Source organism: Netta rufina (genome assembly GCF_964035555.1).
Source record: "Netta rufina genome assembly, chromosome: 2".
Lineage (NCBI taxonomy): Eukaryota > Metazoa > Chordata > Aves > Anseriformes > Anatidae > Netta > Netta rufina.
In genome coordinates this window covers 156397502-156419436 of record NC_140124.1, presented here as the reverse complement: position 1 = coordinate 156419436, position 21935 = coordinate 156397502, and the positions used below count along the sequence as shown (strand labels likewise).

Below are 21935 nucleotides of genomic sequence, written 5' to 3'. Positions count from 1 at the left end.
TCTGCCTGGACTAGCAAAACTGGGAATGGGATCTTCACTGGATGCTCGTTTTGGCCCACAGAAGACCATTTCCATCAGGACGTGGCAGAAGGGTGGTGATTTTTCTGTTCCCACCCCAAAGCCCCCCTCACATGCCCAGGAGCCTGCTCTCAGATCGATCCCTATGTCCCGTTGCCAAATGGAGCTCGAGTCCAGGTTGCTTTATTGGCTTAACGCAATGCAACTCTTGCCAAATTTCACACACGGGAGTTAAATGGCAATTAGCCATTTATTTGAGTTGGCTTCTCCCTCCTGCTGTGTCTCAGCTCTCTGTGGGCTTGCAGGTTGCTTTCCTAGGTGGATGCAGCTCAATGGGAGGCCACCAGATCCGGGAAGCAGAGGAATGAGGGCAGCTCCTGACCCCCCATGGTATGGGCAAGGATGGCCATACCCAGCTGGAGGTGCATTGCGTGGAGAACTCCCAGACCCTTCCCTTCCAGTATTTCTGCTCACTGCCATGGTGCAGACACTTCTGTGCCCTACAGCTCAGGTGTTTCTTCCATCCCATCCCAACTGGGCTGGTTTCTTCCAGAAAATTCATCAGACAGATGATAAACAACATGGACAACCAGCAACTGGAGAGCTCTTCCATCTCCTTTGAGTCTTGGAGCTCACTGGGGTTTGTTTTTTAACAAAAGCAAAATGCACCCATGGAATGTAGGATTGTGCCTCCTTCATGCTTGCATCAAACAATTTTCTTCTTCAGCATTGCTTTTTTTTTTTTTTTTTTTTTAATAAGGCATTTTGTAGGCAGTGTCTCAGCAGCATATAATCATGCTGACTGCGGGTGATTGTTGCTTTGGCCACTGTTTGAGTTTTGCACTGCTCAGAACAGAAGCTCTGGCAGTTTTGGGAACCGTCTGCCCCCACGTGCCAGCCCCACTTGTCAGCCTCCTGAGCTTTCGTATCGAAGCAAGAAAAATGGATTTTTGTCGTAGCTGTAAAAATCAAGGCTGGGGTGTGCAAGCAGGAACCAGTGCAGGAGCATCCCTTGGAAGCTTCTGGAGCATCTTAAACACAGCTGGTGTGTACCAAGAGCTTGATTTGAGGAGCATTGGGATAATTTGGTTCCCCACTGCTATGATGCTATGGGCTGCTGCCAGGTCTAGGAATCTCCTCCCAGTGGGCAGAGGGATTTTTAGTGGTCCCTTTAGTGTGTGGTTGGGGAATTATGCATAACTCACAAAATTCGGGGGGAGAATTTCATTATTTCTGCACAATATATCCTTAGTAATGGAGCAGCAAGAGATCAGCGTTTAAAAAGACACAGGATTGTGCCTTTCCATATGCCATGCCTTATAGTGCAACACTAAATATTGCTTCTTTTAATCTGAATGTGCAACATAACCCGTAGCAGTTAGTTGAGTCTTGCTTATGGCCACTGGGCTGGAGCATTCAGCAGCCAATCCCTGGCTGAAGACAGACCGACTGCAACACAGGTCACGTTGAATTAACGGGCTTACATCATTTTATGTGGGCAGGATATTCAGATGGCAGTGTATGCATAAGCCTTATTTTTAAAACAAACCAAAGCCCATTTAGGAAAGGTAAGCCTCCAACTTTGCACAAGAATTTTAACTTTCTTTTTCTGCAAAGCTCATTTTTTTTTTAAATACATTTTAAGACAATGGCATGGAAATCCCCAGACATAATCCCAGCTCATTTAGAAAGAGTGTGCTTTTAATGACACGTTCCTGCTGAAAACAGGCTCCTTTTTAAAGTGTTGTTTTCTGCCTACTGAGCCAGTTTATAAGTGCAAAAGTATACTGGAAGTTTGGAAATTCTGTTATTTAGCCCTTTTGCGACATTGGGTGAAAACATGTCTAGTCTTGGCATTAACAGTAAGCAACGCTGTATTTTTTGGTATTTTTCTCGGCTCTCACATTTATGGATTTTAAAGCTAGAAGGGATCATGAGATCATTTTGTCAGTCTTTTTGGATCACCTGCATGCTAAGAACTCGCTGCAGCCTTATTCAGCATACATTCAGCTCCTTGCATCCAGAAGTTGCCTGGATTTACCTGCAGGATGAATGATGCTGCCCCATCCCATTTTTAAATTTGGGAACTGTTTAGCTTTCGAGCCCTGGAGCCACTTGGTGGCTTGACTGAGATTACACTGTGAATTTGTCTGTAGTTGGTAAATCACACCAGCAATCCCATGGATTTCTGGACCTTCGTGGAAACACTTCAGCAGGGATGGGATTCACACTGTGGGTCACCCACACAGGACCAGGACTGGGTCCATTATCCCGTTCTTAACCACAGCTTGCACAGAGCATGGCCCACAGTTTGGGGGGGTTTGGGGCTCTCTCTGCCCACAAATATAATCCCAAATCCAGTCTGTGGAGTTCCAGGGGCCCATGTGTATAACCAAGTTGTGTTTTTCTTCTCTATCAATTTATTGCAAGTGTTTTGGGGAAGTTGGTAGGGGAAGACAATTCTGCAGCCCTCACAAAGGAATGTTCCCAATTCTGGCCTTTTTTTGAACACTGATTCTGCAATTGCAGCTGCTACCATGCAACGCCCCTACAAACACCACGGCCCCCATCTGAGCTCACTCTTGTTGCCTCTATTTTCCTGACAACATTACATGAGATGAAGAAAAGGCGGATATCTGGGAAAGCGTACACAACCCCAGACTGCTTGGGGTGGGAAGGGACCTCTGGGACCATCAGGTCCAGCCCCTGCTCAAGCACAGCCACCTCCAGCAGTGTGCCCAGGACCTGGTCCAGGTGGCTTTTTGAAGCTCTCCAAGGAGGAGATCCCACAGCTCCTCAGGGCAGCCTGTGTTGGATGTGTTTGGGAACATTTTGCTGGATGCAGTTCCCCAACAAGTGCTTCTTGCCTTGCTTAAATGTCTGGGAGCAGAAGAACTTGCGGATTTTCTAAGCTAAAATGCTCTTGCTCCAGAGCACCGCATGCAAATCTCCAGCTACATGAGTGTACTCCAAGTTCATTCCCATAGGTCCTCTCCTTTTGTGTTGTAAAAAGATCCACAGCATCTAAAGGAACTAGGCTTACCATATTGGCCAATATATATTTATATTTTTTAATACGTATCTTGTCTTTGACTGAGCACAGGTGGCAGAGGGATGTGTGCATGTGTGCGTGTATGTGTATTTTTTTCTCCTCTCTTAAGCAGTACGATAAAACCAATTAGGTTTGTAGTTAATGCCTAGTGGCATCATTACAGAGGCTTTCCTCCTGAATATGCAGGCTTTTCCCTGCAGACATGCACACAACACCTTTCCGAGAAAGACGTGTTTTAGAGATGTCATTCTCCTTACAAATTGCTCCTCTCTTGGTGTGCTCTAATTATAGAAACTGCAAAGATGTGTGAGCGTGCATGAAGGCGGCGGCAGGAATTTCAGATAAAATCAATTCACTTAAACTAACTGATGTTAACAGCTTGGGCTGCTGGTTACGATGAACTGGAAGAGAAGTGCTGATTGACCTCCCCGTGTCTCTGGGGCGATGCAAAACCATCTCCAGTGCAGGTTTAGCACACTGTGAGGAGCAGCGCAGGACTGCCAAGCTGTGATTTCCACCTGTTTTGGGTGAAGTTACCAGGTTATGAACATGATCATGAGCTCATTGGAACCAAATGAATGATTAGGGGCTGATCCCATTTCTGGACATGTTCTTTTCGTCATATCCAGCAGGAGGTATTTTGTGTTTTCAGGGAGAATTGTTTCCTGTGACTTTTCCACGCACCGTGTGGTCTCCCACATTCTCCTGTACAGGTCTTTATTAATTTGATGCTGACCAGCAATGAAGAATTTGGTTTGGGATGCAGCCCCTTTCCCAGCACCTCTGTGCTCACCACTTTCAGGTGTGACTTGTTGAGAAGAGGCTGTGGGATGGAAATTTGCCCTGCCTGGAGATCACTGCTTGCCCCTGTTCAAGCACAAGGAACAGGTTGCCTAGCACCACATCCAGGCATCTGGAGGGGCTGAAATTTGCTGCAGTTCCCCACGGGCATGGGGGATGCACCAGGCTGGTGGCAGGGCTTAAGGGAGTTTTGGAGGCCCTTGGCTTTCAGGCTGCCCTTCCTGAGGAGCCCTTGGCTTTCAGCCTTTCCAAGGAGTGGGGAAGAGGGGATGAGATCTCCATAAAATCTGTGCAGCGCCGGCTGCTGCTGACTTTAGGAGTGGTGGGTGGAAGAAAATTGTTCCCTGCGAAGCTGGGGGAGTGAAGGAGAGGAGGAGGAAGCAAAAGGAGAGGAAAGGAAGGTGAAGGCCATCCCGTTGGTCACTATCAAACATCCCCTCTTGGCTTACGTATGGAGAACCCCTGTTCTAGCCTCCCTGGGCACAGCCCCGGCTGCTTCTGCCCAGCCAGCTGAGGCACCAGCGATGTGAGGGAACACACGGGAGCAGAGATTTGGCAGCAGTCCTGTTTCCTCACCTAAAACAGCCCATTTTGTTACTGTAATCCTGACGGCGATGGAAATTCAGAGAGCCACTGCTAGCAGCACGCTGCTCGGGCATTCAGATCTACTGGGGCAACGGCGTGCAAAAAAGGCAATGGTTGCACATGTGCAAAAAAAAAATAAAATAAATAAAATAAAACCACAATGTTAATCCTTTTAAATGCATTTGGTGGAGAGTGTGCATGGGGAAGGGTTTCTGTGGGCTCTGTTGCAGCAACGTGTCCCAGGAGGAGCATCAGCAGCGAACGCAGCGCTTTGCAAAGGCGTTTGGAGAGAGGCCGCAGGATGAGGAGGGACATGGCAGAGATCAAAGCGGTATTTCTTGGGTTAGTAGCACAAACAAAAAGGCTGCTACAGCCCTAGAAGAAATGTCTGGTTTGGGTTCCCTGAGATTTTCAAAGGGACTAAAGGATTACCTCCCATGGAGGCTGCGTATCTCCAGGACTTTTGCCCTTGGAACCCAAAACCTTTTAAGATGTATTTTGTTTTCCACCACTTCTCTATATCTTGTATGTGCATGTCTCTCAGCATGAGCAGTGGTACCGCTGCTCAGCAGGGGGGGTTGTAAATAATTGATTTTTATTTACTTTTTAAGTTTTTGTGCCCTGTGGCTGATAAATAAGTTTAGAATTTGTCTTAAAAAAAATTGAAAAAGAAAGATGAGTTGCACTGATTGAAATATTTTGGGCAACGTAAACTCTTTTTTTTTTTTTTTTTCCAGTTTAGTTGTTCTTTTGGGCCTTAAAACATTGGGCAATTTTGACAAGCCTTGGTATTTTGAGCCAAAATATCAAAATGCTTCTCTTTGAAAGCTTGCAATGGGCTCCTTCAACTGTGGAGAAGGGAGGGAGAAAAAAACCTTGTAGGCGAAACCAGCTTACTGGGTTTGTCTTTTGTAACTGTGGATCTAAACCAGAGCCCTTTAGCTAATAAACCAGTGGTCTAAAAAATCACATTCAGCCTTTTCTTCATCATATCCCTGTCACTTCCACTGTCTCGTATTAGTCAGTATCTCAGTGCCATAGACTTTTATGTTTTAGGCGGATGCTTCCTTCAATGTCTCGGTTGTTTTTTTGGAAGAATGGGAGAAATTCTGCATTCAGGCACATAATAGAGTCTTCTGGATGAAGATGAAGATCAAAATCTGCTCTGCAGATCTTTAGTGAGTCATGCTGAGAAAGAGAGCAAAGTTCTGCTGAATTAAACAGCAAAACGCCAATTTTAGTCTCATAACTTGGGCACAGATGGGCCTGAGGTTAGGGCTGAGAGATGTGGTGTTACCCCTGCCATAGGGAACGGACAGTCTTGCTTTTACATATACATATATATATAAAATAAATATTTATTTATATATATTTTACAAATTTCTAATAAACTTTAACACCCATGCAATCCTTCAATCCTTTTTTTTTTTTTTTTTTAATTTGAGATCAGAAGCGTAAAGTTCTTTGTTCAAATCCCATTACAATCCCATTACACATGGAGTAACTGTATTTCTTCTGTAGCATAACATAAATTTCTAGTGAAATTCTTGTCTTTTATTTGTTTTGTAGCATTGTGATGGGCTGGGGTGTTCTGCATAGTTTGGAGGATGCCTTCTAGATTAACACGCCCTTGAGATTAAGCCTGAAATTGTCTTTGAAATAGCAAAGTGGGATTTTATTTTATTTTTTTGTCATTTTTGTTCGTTCATTTATTTGTTCAAATTGCCAGGTAGCAGCAAAGTTGTGTTCCCCTCTACTGATGAAGATGAGGAAGGATTGTTGCTGAATGTGTTCCTCTGTATATTTTTGGGAAAAAAAAAAAAAAAAAAAGGAAAAAGAAAGAAAGAAAAAGAAAAAAGACCATTTTGTAATGTTTATAGGATAAATAGAAGGGCTTGCAAGTAATATCTCCTGGCTCCGAGAACTGAGAACCTGGGGATTTGGAGAATCCCAGAGAGAAAGAGCTGAGCAGCACCTCCTAGAACAGCCTTTCCTTACCACAGATAACTACAGCAGGAGTTTCATAAGAACAAGACATTTTATGGCCATTCATATGACTTCTGGCCAGTGCTACAACTTTTGCAGACCCCATAAACTGAGGAGGAGCAGGTCTACATGGGACATCCCAGGCAGCTCTCAAAAGGGTTGGCAGTGATAGTGTTATTTCGTCCTCCCCAAATGGTTGTACAAGTTTTTAAGATTTCTTCCAAAAGAGCTGGTTCCACGGACCAGTTTCTGTTATCGGTACTCTTGGGTGAACAAGTTAATCTGGTTCTCCATTCAGTAAAGGTTGGGAAGGCGCTCTGTGTTTTTCTGCATAAAATATCAGTATGGTTTTCTTATTTAAAAATACAGATAAAGCTTACCAAGAAATGGCAAAGGGGATATTGCTCTTTTTCAGTCCTCCTTAGGACTTGTAATAAGTTACCTTGCTCCCTTTTATGCTGCTGGATGAAGCTCCATGGAAGGGGAGGGTGCACCACTCGCTGCTTTTGTACTGAGCTTATTTTTTTTTGTGGAGATCTGCTCCACAGAGCACTCTTCTTTCCTGCAGGTAGATGCCAGCTGTGGCATTGCTCCATCGCTGTTTCCCACTGCATCCGCCCCGTCTTTCAGTACCTTCTGCTATCTCGCCATCCCAGCTCTCGCTCTATCCCTCTGGGACCTGTGCTTTATAAAACCTCTGCTATGATGCTAAAACACCTCCAGGGCAATGCAGGGCTCCTCAAGGGTGCTGATTCTAATCCCAACAGGTGCATTTTGTCTTCTGTACATACGAGATGACCTGAATTTATTTTTCCTGGCCAACAAAGGAGGTGACGAAGAGGAAGGAGATGGGGAAGAAGCATTTTCAGCACTAGAGCTTCTTCAGCCTTATGCTGGAACAAACACAGTTGACCCCAAAGCAAGCCCTCCGGTACAGTGGCAGTAAGGATAAATCATCAATTATGCATATTATTTGCTGGGATCTGCCCTTCCCATTCATTTTTATTACTAACCTTTTATCCAGTATTCAGGGGCCATTCTGGTACACGAGTTTAGATATCAGAATTTGGTTTCTAGAATCCATAATTTACCAGACATGAAAAAATATATGGTTATTTAGATATTTTCAATTGGCAAGCACCTTGTTTTAATGTTTTTAAAGGTTTCTCTTTTATTCATATGGCTGATTTTTCTGATACTGCTCCCTTGCATTGCATAGATGTAATCAGAACAAATAAATAAATAAAAAATCAGTCATCTCCATTTTGTCGTTAATAGCCTGGATCTTTTAAAGGGTATTTTGTAAGGCAATTAGTGCTGAGTGCATTAATAAGACCAAAAGTGAGACTGATTAAGAGCTGTACAACATTATTTTGTAATGTATATAGCCTGGAAATCCTCAAATAATAACATTTCAAAAATATTTGTATTCTTTGTCATTTTCATTGGCTGTCTTCACATTACATTTCCTATAGCTTGGGCAGTGAGTGTAAGATCAATCCTTTTCACTTTGTTTTTCAGTCAATCTTTTGCATTTTCACATACTGTTGGTGCTTGTGTCTGTGTTTGCATTAGCACAGTGCTGCAGACTATCCTGGGGATATAGCAGTGCAAACAAAAAATGGCTTTCACTGAGGTTTTATTTATATACTTATACCACATCATCATTAAAAAAAAATAAAAATCTGCCAAATGACTTTAATTGCCTTTTTTTCAACAATTTGGGTATCCTTATAAAAATGCAGGCAGGCTCTGCCATTATGCATAGTTCTGCTGCTGCTTTGGCGCATGAAGAAGGGAACATGATTAGACTTTCCATCTTGGAAAGCAGGAAGCAATGGGATTTGGAAGGGAAATTTTGCAAATGAATTGATATTTTCCAGTACGTTGATTTATTTCAATCAAAAATGAATCATCTTTTTAACTCTCTCCTAATCCACCTCTACTGAAAAAAAAATTAAAAAAAATAAAAAATCAAAGTGCTTTGTTTTATTTAAAAGCTCCTTAGCTACATTTTGGTAACGCATCAGAATTATGCAAAACCTTTAATGTTTGCTTCCTCTTTGTTTAAAAATGGCAGAAAACTCTTAATTGTAAAACTGTCCAAGCAAAGCCAGAATTCCACACTCTGCCAGAATAAGCAGCTTCTTAATCCATTGCATAGTTCTAATCTGTACTTATTCTTCATAAAGTCTTACTTACAATTTTAAGTCTGTTTTGCAGTTAGCCATCACAGAAAATCAACAGTTCACTAATTCTTGTCTTTGGACACAAGCATCTCTGTAAACAGGGATATCTGTGGGGAAAGTTTCCATTGCTCTCCAAATTACTTTATTAATTTTATGGAGATTGGAGCAGGTGAAACAGGACCAAGAATCCCACCAAGTAATTTGCCAGGGGCTATCAAGCCAGCCTGACCTTCAGATCACTTTAACATCACTCTTAGCCATCATCTGCCATGAAGTGATAGCATTTTTTTTTCCAGTAATGGTTCTCATGAGTCTTTTGACATTTCCTTCTACTGCTTTCCTTGTTTGAAGAATTAGAAGGCAGCAGATTTTTTATTTATTTACTATTCATAAATTATAATAAACTGATAGGGTCATAATGTAATAAATTTGGTTGGGTGGTTGGGGCTTTTTTGTGGAGTTTTGTTGGTATTTGTGAGCTGGAGGCAGCCTCTATCCAGCATTTCTCCATCATCTCACCCCTTTTCCTTTATGTCTCTTCATTTATGGTGTATCCAAACTTCTCAGTAACACTTTATGCCAGAAGCTTTCCCTAATTGTGCTTCTGATGCTCTGCTGATGCACACCATCAGCATGAGTTCTCATCTCCATGGACAGACTCCCTTCAAGCTGGTACATTGGTATTGTCTGTCCTGGTCTGCTGGATGTGCAGGGCAAGCCGTAGGGCTGAGGAGACACTGGCACTGGCTGTGCACCTAATGCTAAAAAAAAAAAAAAAAAAAGAGAGAGAGAGAGAATGGAAGAATGGAAACTTCTTAATTAAAAACTATGCAACTATGCAAAGCAAATCTGATTGAACCATGATTGTGCTGGAAAAAGATAACCAATGTTTCCCCTTCTCTCTGAACAACTTCTGGGGGTACCCAAGATTGCATTTTGCTGAGAACCAGGTGCTGGTGTTGCAGGGGATGGAGCTGCGTGTCCCTGATGCCAGGGCAGGGAGGATGGGAGTACCAAGGAGCACCCCAGGGTGCGATACTGCACCCAAGGAGAAAGGCTTAGGAAAAGGCTGCTCTCTTGACTGGTTTAAAGTGGGAGTGCACAGGGTGTGTGCAGCCCCTTCACTCAGCTGGGCAGTGCATGAGATAGACAATGTCTTCATTCTGTATTGTTGTTTTGAAGTTGACTGTTACTACACATTGTTGCTCACCCTTCATCTTCTCTTAATTTCTGCAAGGGATGCCCACCTCTCCCTTTTGATGCCTCCTGTGTCACCAGAGCCAAGCTGCTGTTTTGGTCCCATTGGCCTAGACCTCACCTACGTGAGAAACTTTGGCCTCCATAACCTCTTTCCTGAGCTTCTTGGTGTTCTTCCTAGGTGTAGGCTCTGTGCTTATTATTCCTTTCAAAGAAATGTGTTACATTTATAATTGTAAGCATTTTTCTTTCCTAGGATCTTCCAAGAAAGAGCCGCGCTGAGCTCCAGTTAAAATGTACTAGCTCTACCAGGAACCCTTGTAGTGGAGACACCATGCGTTGCAGTTTCTTGTCTAGGGACGTGTTAACTAAAGCACAAACCTCAGAAGTTTAGAAAGGTTAATGTATGGAAACTCTTTGCTTAGTGAGCACACCAAAAAATAAAAAAATAAAAATACATGACTAGGCGGGATCCTCTCCAAGCCGAAGTGATTCTCCCTGCCTGCTTTATCTGCTTGGTCTCGTGCACTCATTGAATTTAGCCCCTGCATTCAACTTGGTTTGGAAATGATAAATCTTTGTTGCCCCAGTCTACTGGCTATAGATGTGGTAGGTCATTCAAGGAAAAAATAATTTATTAAAGTAGTGTGGTTGGTTTTTGTCTCATTTGCTCTCTGTTTTTTCTTCTAGTTTATCTGGCGGGAGATAAGGTGGAAGTAAGGTACTTCATCAAAGCAGGGCTTTGAGGGCAGGGTGACTCCCTGGCTTTGTATTTTTTTCTTGGGAGGAATAGGAGGAGGCAGGTTCTTCACTATCTAAATGCATCTCCCTCTCAGATGGGTGGGATGAAATGGGTTCTCCCATCTGAGATGCCTTTGCCTTAATACCTTCTTCAGGTAAAGCTTAATTTCTAAGAAATGCAGGATAAAAAAATCTTTTATTTTTTCAGGGATATTAGGCCAACCCAGGAAGGCAAGTTCATAAAAATGACCAGGAGTTTATGAGCATCAGTGCAAACCCAGACCCACACCTAATTGAGTAATTGAGTTCCTGAGTACAGTGACCCCACTATATGAGAATTGGTTTGGAAGAAGATTGATGCAAACACTGTTTTTAACCCACTTCTTAAATGTGTAATCTCCTCAGTGTTCCCCTTGGTGTTAGGGCCAAGCTAAGGACATCCAAATCTTTTGTACGAATCCATAGCATAGAGCTTCGGAGCATTTCCATGTGAAGCAGCATCACGTTTTCCAACGCTGCTGGAAAACATGCTGCCTGATGAGTGTGATTTTTGCTTACATTTCCCTTTATCACTTATTTCACTCAAACTTCAACAGGAGGAAATAAAAACCTCCTAAGCTTGCATGCCAGGAGCAACTTCACAACATTAGACAAGATGCAGCTCCTTTCATTCCCTTTCTCTTCCCTTTCTATTTTAAACTCTTTTACTTGAGGAAAGGAGCCTTGTCCCAACACTCTTTTGGCCAATCCTTTCTACGCTGGTATTTCTTAAAGCTTTTTGGCCAGTTTCTACACAAGAGCGGGGGTGATGAGGATAAATGAGGTCCCTGTGCTGTATGTAAAATGGAAATGGGTCTGAAGAGCAGAAGAGCATTCTTGCAACACGAGAGGCTGAGGACTGGCATGAACCATGGGAAACCAGACAGTCCATGGAAAGGAGGACCACGGGATGCTGTATGAGGGCTCTTTCTGGTCTCTGTAGGCATTTGTGTCTGTGCACCCAACACTTCTTGTGTCTCTTCTGTGGCTCTTTCTCTGTCCTCCCCACAAAAAGCTGCAGCTTTGTCTTTGCTCTTTTCTTCCTTCATCTTTTTTTCTGCTTTTTCATTTTTACTTCAATCATTGTGGAAAAATCATAGAATCATAGAATCATAGAATATCCTGAGTTGGAAGGGACCCTTAAGGATCATCAAGTCCAACTCTTGACACCGCACAGGTCTACCCAAAAGTTCAGACCATGTGCCTAAGTTCACAGTCCAATCTCTTCTTAAATTCAGACAGGCTCGGTGCAGTGACCACTTCCCTGGGGAGCCTGTTCCAGTGTGCAACCACCCTCTCTGTGAAGAACCCCCTCCTGACGTCCAGCCTAAATTTCCCCTGCCTCAGCTTAACCCCGTTCCCGCGGGTCCTGTCACTAGTGTTAATGGAGAAAAGGTCTCCTGCCTCTCGACACCCCCATCATTTCACAATCAGTTCACAATCATCAGTTCACAATCAAAGATGTGAACTTAGCGTTTTGTTCTAGAGCACATCCTTCACTCTTGGAACAGCAGCCAGAAATGAACATTTTCTCTCCCCTGAGGTCAATCCTCTCTACAACTCCTTGAAAGGAAGATGTGGGGAGCTGGTGGTCGGCCTCTTCTCACAGGTGACTAGTTATAGGACTAGGGGGAATGGCCTCAAGTTGCATCAGGGGAGCTTCGGGTTGGAAATAAGGAGACATTTCTTCTCAGAAAGAGCAGTCAGGCATTGGGACGGGTTGCCCAGGGAGGTGGTGGAGTCACCATCCCTGGGGGTGTTCAAGGAAAGGTTGGACGTGGTGCTTAGGGACATGGTTTATTGGGTGATATTGGTGGTAGGGTGACAGTTGGACTAGATGATCTCAATCTTTTCCAATCTTAATGAGTCTGTGATTCTATGATTTCCCAATGCCAAAGGCACGTGGCTCTTGTTATGGATCGTGGCCTTCAGGAAAGAGTTGCTCTCTTGGATAGCTGAGGTCAGTCCTATGAGACGTCTTTGAGAGGGGAATTGAAGCCTTCCAATGGGTCACCTGGTCCTGGGGAAGGAGCAAGGTTCTTGACAGATGAGTTGTGTCTTAAGTTAAGCTGTGAAAAGCTTAAGCCATGGGGTTTGAGTGCAGCTGAAGCCCCTTGTCCTTTATCCTTATCGGTAGAGGTGAATTGAGGATGTAGGGTGGATGGTTTGACCTCATGGCATGCAGCTTGCTCCCTACTGGCACTTTTCTCCTTGTAGGAGTTTCACAGCATAGAAAGGGAGTTTGGCTACCAGGTAATTTTCTGCTGAAAGGTTTTTCCCAGCAAAAGCTGGTGTTACAACTTGAGTTAAATCTTTCAGATGAGCGAAGATGCAGGAAATCTGTGACTGTGTTTTATGTTGCAGAGACACACATAGCTCACAGTGGTGCACTGGGGATATTTGCATTGAACCCAAGGTGCTGAGTTCTGCAGCCTCATTTAGTGCTGTAAGCAGAAAGATTGAATGCTTGTCTTATTTTTTCTCTTTTCCCTTTTTATCGGAGTTGCTTCAACTATTGTCTCTTCCTTTCTGCAACTCTTGACTTATTTTGGGTTTGCTACAAAATTCAGATCATGGAGGCAATTGACTTCACCTGGCTGCAGAAAAGCCATTAGGAGCTTCAAATTAGTGTGAAATAATTAATAGGCAAGGAAGATTAACGTGGGGAACATGGGCAGTTTTCATTAGCATTATGCACAAGGATGTTCCTGTATATACCTTTGCCACGCGTGTTGTCCTGCACCTCCAGCTGTCCCCTTCAGACATGAATTATATCCAGATCAGTAGAGGCAAAACCCAATAAGCCTGCTCAGGCTTTGCAGAGGAACCAAAAAACATTTCTGCTCGCCAGCTAAATCAGATACCTTCTCTGCAAGAACTGCTTTCAATGGTGTTTGAAACAAATTGCTGCTTGTCCAAGAGCCTGAGAGCCCCAAGGATGCCCACATGCAGCAGCAGCAGCAGCATTTTCTTCCTCCAGAGCAGGACGGGGGAAGCAAACCAAGAGCCAGGAGCCACCTGCTTATATTCTGGTCCGAGCACCAACCTGATCACCTACCTCCATCCCTCTGGTTCTCATACTTAGTATCCCCTGGAGGTGATGATTTAGGTACTGGTTGAGGATTGTAATTGCATTGGAATGTGGAAAGCAAAGCATTCTGGTCTGTAGAGTAAGAGTTGCAAAAATGTCTGAGGCTTGCAAGGGTATTTGAGGTGTATGTCTCCTTTGTTTCTTATTTTTTCTTTTTTTTGTTTTGTATTGTTTTGTTTTGTTCAGCCCAAAGTGCAAGAGGTATCACAGGGGTCAGGCTGCAAGCTGCACAGAGCAGGTAATCCCAATGGAACTGCACATCCAATGGCAAATTTGGTTCAGTCTTACTGCTTTTGCCCAGAGAAGCAATCTCTGTGATAAACTGTGCCCCAAACAGCTCCAGAGTTTGTCTTGGCAAAGGCTGGTCCAAAACAGAGCTGGGGAGCCAGCTAACACTAAAATACAATCTTTCTCCCCAACTCTCTCTTATTTGCTGGTGTGTATGTTCTCTCAATGTTTATTTTGGACTAGTTTCCTACAAAATAGTAGGAATATTTCAGAAATGCCATCGTTGGCTGCTGCTTCTTTAGCAGCTGAAATAAATGCATCAGTTTGTCACTATTTGCTAGGTGGGGAGGAGGTGGAGTTGGAAATTGTTTTGTCCTGTCCCTCGCCAAGGGGATTCTGCTGGAAAAGCAAATGAGGAAAACACTGGGAAGTTATAAAAGTGGTTTTGGCAATTAAGGAAACAGAGGAGAAGCAATTTGGATGCGGGATTCTGTAACATTTCCACTGCAAACTCCTCATGGCTTTCAGGACCCATGGTGTAATTAAAAGTCACCTTTTCCCAATTGTGGTGCCGACCTCTATTAGCGTCAGGGCATGGCAAGTATTTACTGCATATCAGCAACCTCGTGCTCCTTCTCAGGGAATCGTAATATTTTAGCAGTCCCTTTATGCAGTCGAAGACATTTAATTTTTTATTAGACACAAATGTGCCTCACATTCACTTTCTTTCACAGCCTTGATATGTCTTCACTTAGCTTGGCAGTACAGATGCATTTTTGCTTTGCTTTCTGCTGCTGTTTTTAAATTGTTTTGCTTGTCTGCTTGGACTGCTGAATCCTCCATGAATAGTTACAACATTTCTGCTCGACGTGTGGAAGCTCGAAATTGCAGCAGCAGTGTAAAACAACATCCCTGCTACTATTTTCTTATCTTTCCTGAAAAAAAAAAAAAAAAAAAGAAAAGAAAAAGAAAAAAAAAAAAACAGAAAAACAGAGCTCGCAGAATATTCCAACATGAAATAAAAGTCCAGGTGCAGGGAAATACAGAAGATCTGGTAAGCCAGATTCTGTGCAGTTTTGTTAGACAAGCAATTCTCTGAGCATTATATTTTCAAAGTGTTTGGAAATTCTGGCCAAAGGTTGCATCCATTATTTTATTTTATTTATTTATTTTTAATTTAGTTCATGTTTGTTTGTCATTTGGAGGTGAGGTGTGTCTCTCTGCTGGATATTTATGGATTGAGACTTTAAGCCTTGGAAGGGGGAGTTCTTCACCTCTTGGTCCTCATGCATCCAGCCAAAATAAATATCATCCTGCTGAGGCTTGAAAAGTTAAATATTTCCACGTCCTTAGAGTATGATCCTCATGCATTGCCCTGTCCTATTTTGCCTCTCTTCCATTAGGGAAATGTGGTAGAGGATGAGCAAATTGGTTTCTCCGTGGCCATGCAGGGGAGATGGGGTGAATCCTGCTCTGCCAGATCAGCCCCTGAATTTCTGGGCAGTTGGGGTGGGCTAATTTTGGGGGGTGGTTAATGTAATTAATCCTCACTGGGTTATGTAAAGCACCTCACTGGGTGTTTGAAACTGGGGATTTGGAGGAATTTACAACCCTGACTTGGTTGCATGGTGGCTTATCTGGAGCTCCAATCAGCAACATGGAAAAAAAGCACATAAACTATTTTTTCTCCCCCCAGAAAGAACCCATCCAAAGAACCTCTATCACAAAACGCATGGATCACTACACAAAACTGGAAATGCCACCCTGAAACCTTGTCCTGGGCACCACGTGCCCGTCCTCCCCTATTACTAACCCAGAAATTTTGAATTTTGTTGAAAAATTCAAGAAAAGCCTCCTGAAACCAGGGTCAGCGCAGCCTGTAAAGATCTAAAACCTTTTCCTGAGCTGCTCTTTTCCCAGTGATTTAATGAAAGCTGGATCTTGTTAGTAACAAGTGAAATTCCTGGGGGACAGACAAGCCCAAGCTAATTTCTTGTTCTGTAGCCTGATACGTGAAGCAGTGGAGAGGAGTGTCTGGGACAGCTGATTTAGGAGGAAGTGTGGAAGGAGAAGAGTGGGAAAATCTCTGTCAACGAGGCCCTGTGCACTTTGATTAAACACCATTTAATGCCCTGGATTTGTGTCAACCTGATAGACCGAGCCAGGACTTTATTTATGGCTGGGACAAGGCCAAATCGTCTCGTACAAGGATTGCTGTGGGTGAGATGGGTGAGAAGCAGTGGAAAACCCCCTGGATGCCCAGATTGAACATGAGGCTTGTCCTGAAGTCTTGGGGGATGTCCTCAGGGCCACCCTAAGCAGGACATTGGGAGGGCTTTTCGTTCAGATTGAGATTTGTGGGGTTTTGCCTTGCCCCATCCTTGACTTTCTGCTCTTCCAAATGCAGGCTGGGAGTGCAGTGCTTTAATAGCATAGAGGAATTTGGGCAGGGGATGCAGAATATGTTGTGATTACAGTCTGCTGACTTGAAAACATGAATAACAGCTCCTGTCTGAGTGTCTGTACTGCTGCAGCTCCGTGCTGTAACTATTTCAATGTCAGGGGGACAAGCCCTACGGTGCTTTGGCCTTGGCCAAGGTTGCAGGTAGAGCAGTTTCTAGGAAACCTGCAAAAGCTGACCCAGGTGGGAGGCAGAATGGGGCAAAACCTGGGAAAATCTGCAGAGCTGCTGCTGTAATGCTGGTGCTAAAGGGGAAATGAGTCTGTCTCTGGGGACTGTTGCCAACCAAAACCTGACCCTTGTTTAAGGTTTATTTAAGCAACGTGTCCTTTCTCTGTGGTATAGCCCAGTCCAACTTCACATCTCTCCTTCTCTGGGGATGAAGCTGCAGTTTCTCATTCATTTGCAGCTCTGGCATGCCCACTTGGTAAATGAGCAGAGATCGTTTCTATTCCAGTTGCCGATAATTCCTGCAGAGGCTGCCTTGATCCGTGTAAACCTTATCTGCTGTATCTCAGTGTCACCTTTGCTGCCTGATGGAAATGGGGATGTAGTGGGTATCTGCCTGTGATCAGTGATCACACGCTGTGTAAGGCTACATCCGACCCCCTAGCTGGCCTAAATTTGCAGTGAGGATGAGCCCACAGCAATGAATTAATGGTTAATAAGTGTTTTAACGAAAGAGAGCATGCAGGAGTTTCGATTCAGTGCTTTGTTACATCTTTCAGCTAAGTAGGGAACACTTCAGGCTGCTGTGGGTTTGCACAGCACTGCTGGGACAGGAAAGGGACCTTCACCAATTCTCTTCTTCCTGAAGCAACACCGCAGTGAGCAAATATTATTTTGCTTTCCAGGAGAAAATCCATATTCTTTGTGTCCCGTGGGTGCTCCAGCCCCGTGTTACTGGTGTTTCCCTGTGCCTGGTGAGACTAAGCAGGCTTTTTGCAGGTGTTGGTGTTGCCCATTCTCTGCGTGGAGTGTGACAGCACATCGTCGTTGCTGTAACCTGTGTGTGTATAAAATATAGCATTTTGGTGACAGCTCTATCATAAAGGTTCTCGGCTGGGTGTCCCCTTTTGGAGGCTCTGCTGGGAGGGGAGCCCCCCTTCAAAGTGATGGTAGTCCCCACTATTAACAGGTCTCTCCCTTTTTGTCTTTGCAGCCACCCAGATTGATCCCAGCGAACTGCAGGAACTATTTCAGGAGACTTCAGCCAACGTCTTCCGAATTAACTCCAATGGTGCGTATAATGAAAGGTTTCCTAGTCGATTGTGTGCTGTCCTGCTGATGACTCCTGTGCGTGTACACGGCGTATGACAGCTCCTGTTGTCAGGGAGCAAATATTAATGCAGTTTTCTTGCTGCTGCATCTCACGAGCACCAGCACATGTCCAATACACAGTTCTTTATAAGATGTAAAAATATTCCACCATATGTTGCATTAAGCAGGCACAGATATATTCCGATTCTTACTGAGACCACATCCTTTTCTATTTTTAATTGTGTCATCTGTTACAATGGGGAGTTAGAGCGCAGAAAGGTGGAACAAGCCAGACTCATTTTCTAATGTGTTGCAGCACTACTGTGTTCAGAGCCTGTCACACGAGCCTGCAAAGCATCCATCTCCCTTATAAAAACACCAGCACCAAAACTCTTCTGTTATTCTTCACTCTGTAGATGGAGCAGCAATGCTATTCCTGCTCGTGTCTCCCCAGACACTGGAGGTGCAGAATGCTTCCCTCCTTTGGAGGTGTGCTCTGGCTCATCAGCGCCTTGTTGGGGTGGGATCTAAAGCCGTATTTCACAGGTAGATATAAAGGAACATTGCAGAATAGCTGTTAATGCCATAATATCGCAGTTCTAAAATACACCGCTGCTAGACAAGGATTTAAATTCATGATTTTGTGAATTACCTGGCCAGCTTCTCTCTTTGGTCTGATCTGTGCCTAAGGGGATCTGGTGGGACATTGCACTGGACTAGGTGTAAAGGATCTCAGGACCTCCTGCTTGTTGTAATTCTCCCCATGTGTCCTGGGGAAAGGTCCCTGTCTTTCTAACAAGGAATCCTTGCTCGAAGAAGGATGGGAAGCAGATCTGAAATGCAGTCATCTTTTGTCTATCAGGATTCTTGCATGCTGCAGAGCAGTCATGCCTCCATCTGCCAGGCAAATTCAAGTGCAGAGATTTCTATGACTACAAGGAATGGATAAGTTTGAGTTTGCTTTTGACAATCGTCTTCACCTTGGGTCAGAGCTTAAGGACCTCCTGCAACATAGATGTTACTGCTCTCCAGTATCCCAGAGGGTGAAGTTGAAGGCCTGAAACCAGGTGGCTCTATGAAGGCATTCAGGTGCCCAGTTGGCTGTAAAATCGGAAGAAAAATAATTCTTCACACCTTCTCTTATGTCTTTGGATGGAATAATCCGGTGCAAGAAGACAGGATAGGTGCTGGCTTGCATATTGAATATACGACATTCAATATGATGGAAACATTTCTGGCCATCTGGTTCCAATGGGAGCCCAGAGAGGCTGTGGGATCTCTCTTTTGAGATATTCAGAGCTGGAAAAAGACCTTGCTTTCAAGTGAACCTTCTCTGAGCAAAACGTTAGACTAGAGACCTCCAGAGATCCCCTTCAACCTTCATGAGTCTATGATTCTTCAGTGGTTTGTCAAAGTCTCACATATAAGATGATTCTGAATGGGACAAAAGCAAAATGGGAAATGGACACTTCATGTTCCCTTTTTTTCTTTCTTTTTTTTTTTTTTTAGTGGTTGTTATTTTTAAGAAGAGTAACTGATTGATACACTGAACAAGCAGTAGATTAAAACACGTTATTTATAGCCTTCTGGAAAACTGCTTGGGTACAAGTTTGGCAACATTCTTCAAAGAGCACAAGTTGAGAAATTCAGCCATTGCAAGTCACCTTAGAGTTGCACTTACATGTACCCTCTGTAATGCTGGAGAGCAGTGATGGGACTTGGGATGAAGTAGAATGATGTCCTGCAGAAGTGGCCTCCCCAAGGCTGAGCAGAGGGGAAGCATCACCTCGCTCGACCTTGTAGTGCAGCCCAGGATGCCATTGGACTTCTTTGCCAGAAGGCCACATTGCTGCTTGATGTTCTACTCGGTGTCTACCAGGTCTCATAGGTCTTTTTACCCGAGCTTTTCCTTGGGAAACCTCCAGTGTTGTGACCTGGACTTAAGGCTGCTATGGCAGCTTGAACCTCCCAACCATGCTTACTGGTACTCGGTTTACGGATGGGGTATGACTGTGTTATTACATACGGAAACACCTCAGTTAGCACCAGTCTTTCTTCTTCCAGCGCTACGTGCTACCTGGACACAATGGCAATGTTGAATTGCAGCAGTACTTCGGCTGCTGGCTATTTCAGGGCTCAGCATGAAGTTTTGCAACCTGCTTGAGGCTACGAGTGCTATTAATACTCCAGCTAACCAAGTTAGGCATGTCCGTGCTGTAATTCCTCCCCTAGTGGGGTTTGTGCTGAGAAGCCTTTAAGATGAGTGGTGCATCCTTTCTTGAAATGCCACAATCCAATTTATATTTGTATTCTTTTTTATAATTGCATTTGTCCCCTCAATTGTGTTTTGAGCACTTTCTGGTGGTCTTTGCTTCTCCTTTTAAGACGGTACAGAGTGCACGAAGATGCACTTTCTGTTAGAGGTGCCTGCACCGAGTGCTCTCCGAAGCAGGTAATGACAGCACCTGTACTTAAAACTATTCTGCAAAATTGGAGAGGGTACAGAGAAGAGCTAAGACAACTGTTTGAAGTCTGCAAATCAGACTTTAAAATGCATGCCATCCGAACTTCTGTTTGAGACGTTTGAGAGGACTCGATCGTGGTCTGTAAGTACCTCTGTGGGAAGAAAGACTTCAAATAGATTGCGTAGGGCTCATTAATCTAACATCCTCACACATAATGAGATCAGGAGATAGGAGTCAAAGCTAGACAAATTCAATCTTTCTGTATGAGGATAACTAGCCATTAGAACTGCTTATTGAAGGGACGTGATGGATTTGATGTGACTTCAAACCTTTAAATCAAGATTCAGACACGTTTTTGTAAGAGATACTGGAGTCCAGCTACAATCTACAGCCTCAGTGTAGGAGTGATGGGGCAAAATTTTATGGTAGGAAATCAGACTGGATAATCAGAATTGCTCTATCTGGCCTTTAAAATCTATGAATCTGTGAATTTATAATGTTTTTTAAAGTGCTTTTAGGTTGAGAAAATGCCCATAAGATACTATGCCTTTGTTGCTCTGTTCACTACCCAGATTATTTGAGTCTGCTGAAGTCAGTTTGCTTCAATTTGTATATGGCTTCTTCATAAGCTGGCTGTGTTGCTCAAATTTTTGCAAAGCTAATCCACCCTAGACGGAGAACTTTGTAGGTTTATAAAATGGGAAAGGATGCCCAAGATCCCTCCTGCCTTGCACAGCTGTACCATATGGTCTCTTCAGCCAATCCAGCAAACTCTGTGTCCGAGCTTGTAGCAAAAGTTAGAGCTGTGTGTGCACCACCATGCAAGGGGCTGATCAAGGAGCAGGTGGCTGCATTGCAGATGCTCGCCAGATGATGCTTGGTGCTCCTGTTGCTCCGGGCATGGTGTGTTGAATGTCCTTCTGGGTTGCATAAATCCAGTTACAGCTCCCTTTTTCCTTCTTTTCCTGCCTTACCCCAGCCTCCTAGGGGCTTCCCAAGTCCTCCAATGCATTTGGAGACCAAAACAGGCACCAGAAATGCTCCTCTCCCCTTTGAGATGCTAAAGGTGCCATGAGGTCCCCATGCTATGCCTCTGTTGTTTCAATTTCCAAAATGCAAGGTTGTGGGCAGCTGCATTTTTTCTATCTTTGAAGAATGAGTATTCTTAATGAAACAAGAAATCAACTATACTGGGATTTTAAAGCACCACTGATTTTTGTTTGGTGTTGCTACAGAAATAGTAAATGCTGCATGTCTTGTTCCTCCTTGCTCTCCTAACTTTTTGCAGAAGCCTAAGTCTTTGGGGCGATTTAAATTCATATTGGGCCGTTGAGGACTTGGCTCCTGACCAAGGGGAATCTCTGCGGCTCTGAGCTAATCTTGGCAGATCTCACATATAAATGCCTCCCGCTCCCCTTTTCTGCTGTGGATATGGAAATCTTCCTTGTGTGTTGAATGAAAGCCATAGCCAGGATCGTTGGTTCTGTTTATGTGCCACTGGATCATTCTTCTGCCAGTTCATGAGCTTAGGGACTTTTTTTAACCCATCTCTTAAAAAAGTATCAAGGGGTAGAGGGAACTTTTACCTATTCTTTGCATCTTCTTTCTGTCTCTAGCTCTTTGGGGACTGTCTCTATTGAGCATAGGGAAGTTTGTCTGATAAGGCTTTGGCTTCTCTGAGTTTTACGTTTCCTTCTTTAGTTGATTTTTCCACTTGGGTGGGAAAAAAACACACACACACACACACAAAAAGCAGCTCAGGTACTAGGTGAGTTTGTCTGGTTGATGGCTTTTTTTCCTACTCATTTTTATGAAGGTTTTG

At 43.8% G+C, this 21935-nt stretch overlaps 1 protein-coding gene across 1 annotated transcript in view; it reads left to right on the top strand.

Moving 5' to 3' along the window:
• Positions 1–21935, top strand: part of LOC311206420 (t-SNARE domain-containing protein 1-like) — a gene marked incomplete at its 3' end in the record, with an annotated part of 198959 nt that overhangs the window by 115620 nt on the left and 61404 nt on the right. Inside the window, exon 3 of the mRNA XM_084281701.1 lies at positions 17551–17628. Coding sequence (XP_084137827.1) covers positions 17551–17628 — 78 coding nt within the window. The remainder of the gene's footprint in view (positions 1–17550; positions 17629–21935) is intronic.